At 36.4% G+C, this 12,847-nt stretch overlaps 1 protein-coding gene across 3 annotated transcripts in view; it reads left to right on the top strand.

Moving 5' to 3' along the window:
- Positions 1-12,847, top strand: part of TNPO1 (transportin 1) — a 108,413-nt gene that overhangs the window by 57,632 nt on the left and 37,934 nt on the right. For all 3 annotated transcript variants that reach the window (XR_013167193.1, XM_077139488.1, XM_077139489.1), the window contains 2 exons: positions 3,105-3,227; positions 5,114-5,232. Coding sequence is in view for 2 of the 3 variants with exons in the window: in XM_077139488.1 (XP_076995603.1) it covers positions 3,105-3,227; positions 5,114-5,232 (242 nt within the window). In the remaining variant the exon portion in view is untranslated. The remainder of the gene's footprint in view (positions 1-3,104; positions 3,228-5,113; positions 5,233-12,847) is intronic.

Below are 12,847 nucleotides of genomic sequence, written 5' to 3'. Positions count from 1 at the left end.
CAGGGCAGTAGGTCCCATAGTGACAGTCAAAGTAACATGTGAAGGTCAACATTCCCTTTTCCCTTCCCTGTTTCATTTTTCCCCTTAGCCTTTGTGACAGTCTCACATACCATATGTTTTCTTAATTTGTTTACTCCCCACCCCCAATAGAATATAAGCTCTGAAAACAGGAATTTTTCTCTGTTCACGGCTAACTCCTCTTTACTTAGAATAAGGTCTGATATCAGGTAGGCCCTCAGTAAATATTTGTTAAATGAATGGATTAATTGGTATCTTCAGTTAGTGTTTTTCATCAGGGGTGATGTTATGTCTGCTAAGTCTGACATAATAGTGATGAAGAGGGTTTTGATTACTGATAACATTGCTGTAACACATACCTTGGCAAAGCTGGATTTTCATTCAGTGATACTAATAACTAAAGTGGCAGCTGTGAGTGATAATACTGGACATTCCTCACTCAGATGTTATTTTCTAGAGTGATTTAATGAAATACTTTAATAAAATGTAAGACAGTATCAAATTTCATGAAGGATGTATATCTAACATATAAGCAGATCTTGCTGGAAGAGCATAGTATTCTTCTCTGGCTTTGTAAAATACCTCTCATTCAAAGAGAAATTACATATTTCCAAAACTTCCAATTTGAAGGCAGGACTTAGGGAAATCTTACTATCCTAGGCATAGAATAAAGTGAGAATCGTCATGATCCAGCAATACCATTGCTTGGTATTGATTGAGAGGATATGGGGGCAAAGACACAAATGGACATTTTCACACCAATGTTTATAGCAGCATTAATTACAATTGCCAAGGGATGGAAACAACCCAAATGTCCATCAACAGGCAAGTGGCTAAACAAGCTGTGGTACAAACATACGATGAAACATTACACAGCTGAAAGACAGAATAAAGTCATGAAGCATGTAACAATGTGGATTGACCTTGAGGACGTTATGCTGAGTGAAATTAGTGAAAGAAAAGGACTGTCCAAATTTAAAAATGTTTTTGCATGAGAGCAAAGGAATGTCAGTATTGCAGGGTGTTGAAAGTAGACGGTCATTCATATTTTAGAATTTCAACTTCTGTGTGAGACTAAAGCAAGAAATGTTTAGAGTCAAATTTATCTTTTGACTAGTGCATTTCCTAATTTAACTCATATGGACAGTTTAATTGAACACCATAAGTACATGAAATCTTGAATAGGGTATGAGATTTTGTAGGTTTGTCCAGGTTAGTATGATGCCCTGATAAATCCTAGAGTGGTTTGAAAAGTGAATAAAGAAGTATTTGGAGAGTCCCCTTGGGGGAATGAGGAGAAAGGGGGAAAAATTCAACTTCCCCATTTGGAGAATTCCTGATATTCCTGAAAGCAGCGAGATCAGCCAGATCAGCAGACCAAGCCCTCAGTCTTGATGAAATTTATCTCTGTAAAGGACAGGCTAAGTTTACTTAAAATTAGGCCAAAGAGTCACCCCCAGAGAACCTCTTTTGTTGCTCAGATGTGGAAGCAAGCTCACTGCCCTTCTTCCTCTCTGCATGGGACATGACTCCCAGGGGTGTAAACTTCCATGGCAACATGGGACAGAAATCCTGACATGAACTGGGACTCAGCATCAAGGAATTGAGAAAACCTCGACCAAAGGGGGGAAAGAGAGAAATGAGTCAAAGTGTCGGTGGCTGAGAGATTTCAGAGTCAAGAAGTTATCCTGGAGGTTATTCTTACACATTATATAGATATCCCCTTTTTACTTTAAGGTGTATTCGAGTGGCAGGATGGAAGTACCTGAAAGTGTAGAGCTGTGTTCCTGCAGCCTTGATTCTTGAAGATGATTGTGTAATGATAGAGCTTTTACAGGGTGACTGGTTGTGAAAACCTTATCTGGTCCTCCTTTTATCTGCAGTGTGAACAGATGAGTAAAAAATATGGGTAAGAAATAAACAAATAATAGGGGCAACAAAGGTTGACATAAATTGAATAGATTGAAATACTAGTGGTCAGTGAAGGGGAGTGGAAAGGGGTATGGCATGTATGAGTTTTTTCTTTTTTCTTTCTTTGGCTGGAGAGATGCAGATGTTCAAAAAAATGATCATCGTGATGAATACACAACTATGTGATACTGTGAGCCATTGACTGTAACCATGTCAAGAATGTTTGTATGTCAAAAATGTTTGTATGTTTATAATAAAAATATATTTTTTTAAATGCAACAGCCACACTTCATATATTTGGTCATTGAACTGCATCATCTTTCCACTTTCTCAGTACATGATTTTAGGTTCATCCTTTTGAAGATATTTCTGTGATTTCCTGAGAAAAGACAATAGGATATAGTGGGGATTTTCTTGGGTTTTTTTTAATATGTTTATTGCTTTTAATGTGAGTGTGTGAGTGTGTTTTTTTCTTCTCACATCCACACTTGTAACCCCTAGGGGAGACAACTTGTTATTCTGGTGGAGGAAAGCTTATCTGAATATTAACATGAGTGTATACTTGATTTCAGGAAAACCAAATTCAGGTACTCCCACGGGCTACCAAGTTGTTTAAATTCTAAACTTCCATTTCCTTACATATAAAATTGAATAATAGCATCTTGGAGTTGTGAAGATTAAAGGAAATAGTCTGTTGTCTGTTCAGACATTCTTTTTTAGCTTGTGGAGAAGCTTGTTAGGAAGAGTGTAAGATTACTACTTTTCATTAGCTCTATTTTCTTTGGTTAACTCTGAACAGTAGCAGCTTAGGGTTGTTACAGAGTCAGTATACATTTCCCAATTATTGATGCTTTTACGGAATTTATACCTATTACCAGCTCAAGAATCAGGGTTAGTAGAAATACTCACTTGTGAGTTCATTTGAGGGGCAAATCAAATTGTATTTTAGTGATTTTTCTCTTCTTCTGGGTAAACTGAATGAAAACCCGTGTCCTAACCACATGATTTTGTTCTTGCAAACTAAAATGACCTCAAAATAAACTGATCCTACCCTTAGAACAGAAAGAATGTCTTTTAAATGTCACCAACCTGCAGATTACTCATTAGTATATGCAAACCTTTCTAATGTACTGGATTTTTAAACTATGAAAAAAATATGTTTTCTTGTGTGATAGAATCTCTTTGCATTGGCCGGTGATGAAGAACCAGAGGTACGGAAAAATGTGTGCCGAGCTCTCGTTATGTTGCTGGAAGTTCGAATGGATCGCCTGCTTCCCCACATGCATAATATAGTTGAGGTAAACCTCTTTCTCCCAAGGAAAAAGGGCACTGAATTATAGTGCGAAATCACGTTTTCCCATTTATTTAACACAGTTGTATGGAGGGCAGGTATGAAAAATAGTTACGGTTGTCTTAAAATTTTAAATTATCTGCATGGTAATTTTTCTTGAGAGTTATGAAATTAGAAGGAGAAAAATTATTTAAAAGAATAGATAGCTTTTAGCCTGCGTAGCTAGGAGTCATTTCGATTGTGTTTACTACATATAGGTTGAATGGTAAATCAGCCTTTGGGAGATTGATAAATTCTTGTGGCATTGGAGTTTAAACAGTTTACTTTCTTTCCCTTACTTGTTAAATTGTGATTTGTGGCAATTCTGAGTAGAAAAGACTCATAACCATTATACTTACTTCCAGGAAAACATTTAAATTTTTAAAGAATCTCTTTCAGTCCCTGTATGTTTAAAGTAATTTTACTAGAAAGTTGTGTGTATGCTTCCCACAACTTAGCCATATTTTTTTTTAAAGAATATATAATAGTTAATTAGAATGAATTTATTGTATATGCAGTACTAAATACTGCTGGTTCAAACTCTGCCACCTAATTTTTATATTGCTGGGTTTGAGTTGTATGTATCACCAGCTTTGCAAGTGTTTTCAATAGTGCATGTGTGTAATGTGTGCAGATACTAGTATATTGTCTGCAACCTCCCTTTCACTTCCGCAGGCCCATGTGGTATGGGAAAGGGAATAAATAGGGAGTATCTGTTTTAAAAGGTGGCGCTTAAGGCTTATGCCGAGATTGCCATCCGTGATGTGCAGCAGCTCCTTTTCCTGAGATGTGAGGAAAGGCAGTCGTAAAGATGGGACACGTGGTCGCGTGTGCTGGAGGGAGTTTCCTTTGGAGAGCCTGTTTGCTCTTTGCCGTGTTGAGAAGAGTCAGATGGCATTGGTTGAAAGTTTAGTGAAACGGTTTGAAATTAAACTGAAGGTTAAAGACATTTTACCAGTTTCTAGGGTTAGGGCAGACCTGAGGAAGCCTTTATTTATTATTTGCTGTTATTATTATTATTATTTTTGCAAGTTTGATTTGTAAAGCTATAATTCTTTCTCCGGCATTGCACAGTAGGAGTAGGACATGATATGGCATATAGAGAGACTGGCCTGTGATAACTATAACTATTAGGTTTCACATAACTCAACATGTTACATCACGTTTCAAAAATTGATCCATCAGAGGATAATGTACAAAGAATTCATCGGTTCACCCCAGTTCCAGCCCCAGGTAAACTGGGAAAGCACATGAGTATTTTTAGGATTGTCTTTATTTTGTTTCTGTGAGCAGGACTTTCTTAAAGAAGGTTAAACACTGCCTGTGAAGAGATTTGGGGGTAACATGTTCTCTTAGAGGCTTGGCATCTTCCGAGGACGTGATAAACCCTATTTTGTTGGAAATTATAAATTAACTCACCCTAACAAATTGCTGCTTTTGAAAAATGAAAAATTTTAACTTTTGTAAGTTGAATATATATACATGTTACAAGAAAAATCTCCAGTGGCTATATATTATAGTAGTGTTCTTTTGAGTTTTTCAAAAAGGCTTATATATGAATATTAATACATTTCGATCTCTGGTTTCATAAAACAAGATATTCCTCTTCATAAGCAGATGAATAGTACATGCTCTGAACACTTTTCGTTGGGCACCATTCCGGAGCAGTGGTTGTTAAATTTGGCTGAATTTTAGAATCACCTAAGAAGGTTTTAAAAATAATCCAAAGTCTGGGTTGAGAACCACTGTAAGGCACGAGACCATCACAGAGGACTGTTACCTTGTGGTGCAGGACTGAGTTTATTTTAATTTTATGATTTAAACTTCATAATAATAAGATTCCTTTGTTTACAGTACATGCTGCAGAGGACTCAAGATCAGGATGAAAATGTGGCTTTAGAAGCTTGTGAATTTTGGCTCACTTTGGCTGAGCAACCAATATGCAAAGATGTACTCATAAGACATCTTCCTAAGTAAGTGTTCCTTTTTTTAAATGCTGTCTTACTCTTTAATTTCTTCACAGTGATTTCTCACTTTTATATTTTTAGGTTGCATTCTTCTGCCCTTAGGGAATGAGGCTCTAAAGAAGTCAGACTTAATTTTACCATTGGCATAAGTAAAAAGATTTTTCAATCAGCAATTACTTTTTTTTTCAATTATGGGAGGATTGTTTATTCTAAAACAATAAATACTGTATCTCTGACAATAGTTCTCTTCTATTTATAATCCTTTTTTTTTTTAGACACTCTAATGGACCTCCTCCCCCAAAATGATGTCCTCTTAGTTATGACAGTGGAATTTTTAGTTAACCTACGTTTAAGCCTGTTTTTAATCCAAAGAGTGCTCTTAAGTCAGTTTTTAACATAATACTTACCTTCCTCTGAAAATAAATAATACAGACTCATGGAAGAAAATTAAAATATAGAAAATTTTGAATCTCTTCAATTTTCACCACCCTGAAATCATCAGTTAGTATTTTTGAGGTACTGGCTTGTTTTTCTGTTCAAATACCATATAATATCAGAGTGTTGGGGGGACATTAACTTATGACACATAAAGAGCTTAACATGGCAGGCAGTTAGGTTATAATTAATACTTAAAAATTTGATTATACTAATTGGCGGTTTGCTCTTTTCAGTAATTGTGTTCTGAGCTTTCCGCTGTGTTGTTGCTCTATAAAGCTTTCACAACTGTGTAAGAATCTATCATGGTGTGCACACCATGGTTAAATGGTTATATAATTGACTTCCTCTGATAATGATTGTTTAGGGTGTTTCCCTTTTTTTGTTTGTTTGTTTTCCTTATAAATAATCCTGGAATAAACGTCTTTGTCCATAACTGATTGTTTCTGTCGAGTCAGATTCTTAGGAGTAATTTTTACTAAAAGGATACAAACACTTTAAAGGCTCTTCATGAATCTTCCAAATTGCTATCCAGGGAAATTATGCCAATTTACACCCCACCAACAGTGTCCATCCTATTACAGCGTTTAATTATAATTAATTATAATTTTGTTTGCCAACTGGATAGGCAAAAAACCCTTGTGTAATATTAATGGACAGATGATTACGGTATATGAATGTTACGTTTTCTTATGGTCGTGTCGCTACTTTCTTCACCTTTCTTTTCTAAAAAATTCTTCCCTACGAAGGAAACAGGAATTCCACCTATGTTTTCTTCTAGTCAATCTGAAGTTTATTTAAGACTAAAGTTCAGGTTGATATGCTAAATGGATTTTTTTTTTTAAGGAATCTATGTACTAATTATTCTTGCTTTCCTCCCTAATTTTTTAACTTTTTTTTAATTTTTAACTTTTTTTATTGTAGAGTATAACATATATGCAACGCAAAGAGATTAAAAAAAAACAGTAGTTTTCAAAGCACGCTTCAACAGGTGCAGATCAGGGCACCTGATCCCAGGGTTTGTCATGGGCTACCATACAGGGCAGATCCCAGGGTTTGTCATGGGCTACCACACAATCCTCTCATATTTTTCCTTCTAGCAGCTCCAGAATATCGGAGGCTAGAAGACTTAAATATTTTTTTATCATCACAATTGGCTTTTTTCCCTTTTTTGTGTGTGAAAAATAACATATATACAAAAAAGTTATAAATTCCAAAGCACAGTACCACAATTAGTTGTAGAACATATTTCACACTTTGATGTGGGTTACAATTTCACAATTTTAGGTTTTTACTTGTAGCTGCTCTAAAATGCTAGAGACTACAGGAGATATCAATTTAATGACTCAGCATTCATAATCACTTGTTAAATCCTATCTTCTCTACGTAACTCCACCATCACCTTGCTCTTTCCATCCCTCTCTTTAGGGGTGTTTGGGCTATGGCCATTCCAACTTTTTCATGTCAGAAGGGTCTGTCACTGATAGGTGATAGGTAGGGAGATGGAACTATCGGATGTTCTGGAGAGGTTGGGCCCTCTAAGTTTTAGGACTTATTTAGTCCAGGGATCCATCTAGAGGTTGTAGGTTTTTGGAAAGTTACTGTAGTGCATGGAACCCTTGTGGAATCTTATATATTGCCCTAGGTGTTCTTTAGGATTGACTGGAATGGTCCTGGTTGGGGGTTGGCAGGTTATGACAGGTAGCAAGGTCTACCTGAAGCTTGCGTAAGAGCAACCTCCAAAGTAGCCTCTCAACTCTATTTGAACTCTCTCTGCCACTGAAACTTTATTAATTACACTTTTCTCCCTTTTGGCCAGGATGGAATTGTTGATCCCACAGTGCCAGACCCAGATTTATCCCTGAGAGTCCTCTCCCACGTGGCCAGGGAGACTTTCACCCCTGGATGTCATGTCCCACATAGGGGGTCCTCCCTAATTTTTTATGTCCCTTTTATGATATGCCTGCTGTCAGGTCGTATAATTATAAAATTCACCTTAGTTTAGCATATGTTAATTATTATAATAACTACAAAGCTTCTGTTAATGAAAACAAAACTATTAACATTCGGGAAATCAGTAGGTGTTCAGTGTCATTATTTGTAAACATCTAAACATTATTAAAGCAAGTAGGAACATTATTAAAGCAAAGATTATTAAAGTGACTAGCATTTCCTATTTAACTGTGCTAATTGATGCAAACAACTGAAGCTAGTAATGACTAACTAGGTTTGTATTCTGTCTTATGTACCAGTATTTGGGAACCTTTTTTTTTCCCTCTAATTTTTAAACAGTTTTATTCACATATCATATATTCCAACCTAAATGTATAGATATAAGTTTGCCACCATAATCTTTAGGAAGACATTTTCATTTCTTCCACAAGAAGTCCATATCCCACCCCCCACTTACTGACATTAAGTTTTGACACAGTGCCATTGTTACGATCAGTGGAAGCACATTACAGTGTTACTGTTGACTGTGACCCCAGCTTGCACTGATTGTACTTTTTCCTGTATGCCATCCATGTTCAACATCTTGGAGTGTTGACATTCACTTATTTTCCCTCACATAAAAACATGTTTTATTTGTACATTTAATCACCACTCTAGGCATTCCTAAGTTGTATCATCTGAGTCTTTATCCTCTGTCTTTCCTCCTGATTTCATATATTCCCCCAGCCCTTCTCCCACAATCATACCCACATTGGTTTTATTCAGTGTACTTATATTATGGTACTATAATCAGGTAGTATTGTGCTATCCATTTCTGAGTTTTTACAGTCAGTCCTGTTGCACAATCTGTATTCCTTCAGCACCAAATGTGCAATCTCTACCTTATCTCTGTTTCCTAATAACTGTGTACTTAACTTCAACCCTCAAAGTTCACATTGTTCATTCATATTAGTGAGATCACACGGTATTTGTCCTTTTATTTTTGTTAATTTCACCCAGAATAATGTCCTGAGGGTTCATCCACGCAGTTACATGCTTCAAGATTTCATTCTGTCTTAACAGCTGCATAGTATTCCATTGTACGTCTGTACCACAGCTTGTTTAGCCACTCATCCATTGGACATTTGGCCTGTTTCCATATCTTGGCACACATAAATAATGCTGCTACAGACATTGATGTGTAAATGTCTATTTGTGTCCTTGCCCCTCAGTTCCTCTAAATATGTGTCTGGTATTGGGATTGCTGGATCATATGGCAGTTCTATACTTAGATTCATGAGGAACTGCCAGACTGCCTTCCAGAGCAGTCGTACCATTTTATATTCCCACCAACAGTGGATAAGAGTGCCTCTTTCTCCACATCCTTTCCAGCACTGTTGTGCTTTTTATTTTTTGTTTTTGTTTCAATGATGGTCCCTGGTGGGTGTCAAATGATGTCTCGTGGTTTTCATGTGCGTTTCCCTAATAGCCGGTGAAGTTGAGCATCTTTCCATTTGCTTTTTAGCCATTTGTATTTCTTCTTCTGAGAAGTGTCTGATCATGTCTTGCCCATTTTTTTAAACAGGTTGGTTGTCTTTTTTGTTGTTGAGTTGAAAAATCTCTTCATATATTCTGGATACTAAACCCTTATATGTAGTTTCCAAATATTGGCTGCTATTATGTAGGCTGCCTTTTTACTTTTTCTTTTGATGCATCAGTGTTTAATTTTGAGGGGTTCCCAGTTATCTGTTTTTTTTTTTTCAAAGCGCATGCTTTGGGTGTAAGGTCTAGGAAATTGCCTCCCATAAGAAGATTTATAAGATATATCCCTATAATTTCTTCTAGAAGTTTTATGATCTTAGCTCTGATGTTTAGGACTTTGGTCCATTTTGAATTCATTTTTGTATAGGGTATGAGATATGGATCCTCTTTCATTCTTTTGCGTATGGGTAGTCAGTACTCCAAGTACCATTTGTTGAAGAGGCTGTTCTGTCCCAGGTGGGTTGGTTTGCCTACCTTATCAAAGGCAATCCATAGGCAATTCTCTGATGTTTAGGTCTTTGGTCCATTTTGAATTCATTTTTGTATAGGGTATGAGATATGGATCCTCTTTCATTCTTTTGCGTATGGTAGTCAGTACTCATATAACATAGAGGGTCAGTTACTGAACACTTGGTTCAATTCCATTGGTCAATCAATATATCTGTCTTTTTGCCAGTACCATACTGTGTTTTGACTACTGTAGCTTCATAATATGCTTTCAAGTTAGGTAATGTGAGGCCTCCCACTTCATTTCTCTTAAGGTATTTTTAGCCTTTCGGGGCACCATAAACTTCCAAATAAATTTGGTTGTTGTTTTTTCTATTTCTGCAAAGTAAATTTTGGGGATTTTAATTGGTATTGCATTGACTGTAAATCAATTTGGGTGTTATTGTAAATGAAATTATTTTCTTGATTTCCTTCTCAGATTGCTCATCACTAGTGTATAGAAACATTACTGATTTCGGGGCATTGATCTGGTACCCTGATACTTTGCTGTATTCATTTATTAGCTCTAGTAGCTTTGCTGTAGATTTTTCAGGATTTTCAACGTACAGTATCATATCACCTGCAAATAGCATTTTACTTCCTCCTTTTCAGTTTGGATGTCTTTTATTTGTTTTTCTTGTCTAATTGCTCTGGCTATAACTTTCAGCACAATGTTGAATAACAGTGGTGACAGTGGGCATCTTTTGTTCCTGATCTTAAAGGGAAAGCTTTCAGTTTTTCCCCATTGAGGATGATGTTAGCTGTGGGTTTTCATATATACTCATTATCATGTTGAGGAAGTTCCCTTCTGTAGCTATTCTTTGAAGTCTTTTCATCAAGAAAGGAACACCTCTTCTGCATTAATCGATATGATCACATGGTTTTTTTGCTATGACATGTTGATATGGTGTATTACACTCATTGATTTTCTTATGTTGAGCCAGCCTCACATACCTGGAATAAGTCGCACTTGGTCATGGTGTGTAATTGTTTTAGTGTGCTGCTGGATTCAGTTTGTAGGTTTGGTTTGTTTGGTTGGTTTTGGTTTTTTTTGAAGATTTTTGTGTCTGTATTCATTAGAGAGATTGGTTTATAATTTTCTTGTAGTGTCTGTCTGGCTTTGTTATTACGGTGATGTTGGCTTCACAGAATGAGTTAAGTAGCTTTTCCTCCTCTTCATTTTTTTTTGAAGAGTTTGAGTAGGATTGGTACTGTTATTTCTTGAATCTTTGGTAAAATTCACATGAAGCCATCTGGTCCTAGATGTTTCTGTTTTGGGAGCTTCTTGATGAGGGATTCAGTCTCTTTACTTGTGCTTGGTTTCTTAAGGTTGTTTTCTATTTCTTCTCAAGTCAGTGTTGGCTGCACATGCCTTTCTGGGAAGTTGTCTTTGCATCTGCATTGTCTAGTTTATTAGCATATAGTTGCTCATAATATCCTCATTACCTTTTTTATTTCTGAGGGGTCCATGGTTAGGTCTCTTCTTCCATTTCTAATTTTATTTGCATCCTTTTTTTTTTTTTTTTTTTTTTGCCAGCCTATCTAAGGGTCCATTGATTTTGATTTTCTCAAAGAACCAGCTTCTGGTTTTGTTGATCTTGCTTGTTCTCATGTTCTCAGTTTCATTTATTTCTGCTGTAATTTTGTTGTTTCTTTCCTTTTGTTTACTTTCTGCTTAGTTTACTGTTCTTTCTCTAATTCTTCCAAGTGAACAGTTAATCCCTTAATTTTTTGGTCTTTTTTAATATAGGCATTTAAGTCAATACATTTCCCTCTTAGCACTCCTTTTGCTGCATCTCGTAAATTTTGATGTTGTGTCTTCATTTTCATTTGCCTCAAAATATTTACTGATTTCTCTTGTAATTTCTTCCTTGACCCACTGGTTGTTTAATAGTGTGTTGCTTAGCCTCCTTGTCTGGCCCTCTGCATGTTACTGATTTCCAACTTCATTTCATTATGAACCGAGAAAGTGTTTTGTATGATTTTAGTCTTTTTCAATTTATTGAGACTTGCTTTGTGACCCAGCATATGGTCTGTCCTTGAGAATGTTCCATGAGCACTTGAGAAAAATGTGTATCTAGCCATTGTGGAGGTGTAATGTTCTGTAAATGTTAAGTTTAATTCATTTCTTGTTCATGTTCAAATTCTCTGTTTCTTCATTGTTTCTCTGCCTAGATGTTCTATCCATTGATGAGAGCGGGCAACTGAAGTCTCCAACTATTGTGGTAGAGGTGTCTGTTCTCCCTTCAGTGTTGGCCTCGCCTACTTGGGAGCCCTCTGGCTAGGTGCACAGATGGTTAACGATTGTTATGTCTTCTTATTGAATTGTTGCTTTTCCTTCTTTGTCTCTTTTAATTGTTTTGCATTTGAAGTTTTATTTGTCAGATATTGGTATAGCTACTCCTGCTCTTTTCTGATTGTTGTTTGCTTGAAATATCTTTTCCCAACCTTTCACTTTCAACCTATTTTTGTCCTTGGGTCTAAAATAAGTCTCCTAGAGACAGTATATAGATGGGTCCTGTTTTTCAATCCGTTCTGCCAGACTGGGGAATTTAATCTATTGTCATTTCAGTGTTAGTACTATGAGGTCAGTACTTTCTTCTCCCATTTTTGTTTTTTGGATTTCATTTGTCATATCTAAATTTTTTTCTCTCTTTTTACCTTTACTCTTTCTACACTCCTATATCTCATTTAAATTGTTGGTTTGTTCCTTTGGGCCATATCTTCGATTTTACTCATATGACTTGTTATTTTTTTACTGGCATTTGGGCATTTGATTTCCTTAAATGTTATTCTGGAGGTTGTTTTCACTCTTTCACCTCGGATTTTCTTACTGGGTGGCTTTGTTTCTTTGTTCTTTGATACTCAGTCCACCTTGTTCTAGACATCTAGCGTAGGCTCTGTTTAACTGATCAGAATTTTTCAGTTCTTGTTTTACTGTTTCTTGCCCTGACTACATGGAGTTTTTGTTTGTTTTTTGTTTTTTGTTTTTTTGAGGAGGGTCTTCTCAGGTATTTTAGATCCCAGTGATATTTTCACAGACCAAATAGGCCCACCTCCTGGGAGGCAGGAGTCACCTGCGTTGGTTTTCCTTGAGGGTGAGACCCCACAGGTTGTCAGACTATCCTGTGAAGCCTCTAGACTCTGTTTTTTTCCTGCTCAGCATGTGGTGCTTGTCTGCCCACAGCTTCCCACCAATTTAAAATTATGCTATGTCTTTAATTTC

The sequence above is a fragment of the Tamandua tetradactyla genome, chromosome 21 (assembly GCF_023851605.1).
Source record: "Tamandua tetradactyla isolate mTamTet1 chromosome 21, mTamTet1.pri, whole genome shotgun sequence".
Classification (NCBI taxonomy): Eukaryota; Metazoa; Chordata; class Mammalia; order Pilosa; family Myrmecophagidae; genus Tamandua; species Tamandua tetradactyla.
This window is presented reverse-complemented; position numbering and strand designations above follow the sequence as displayed.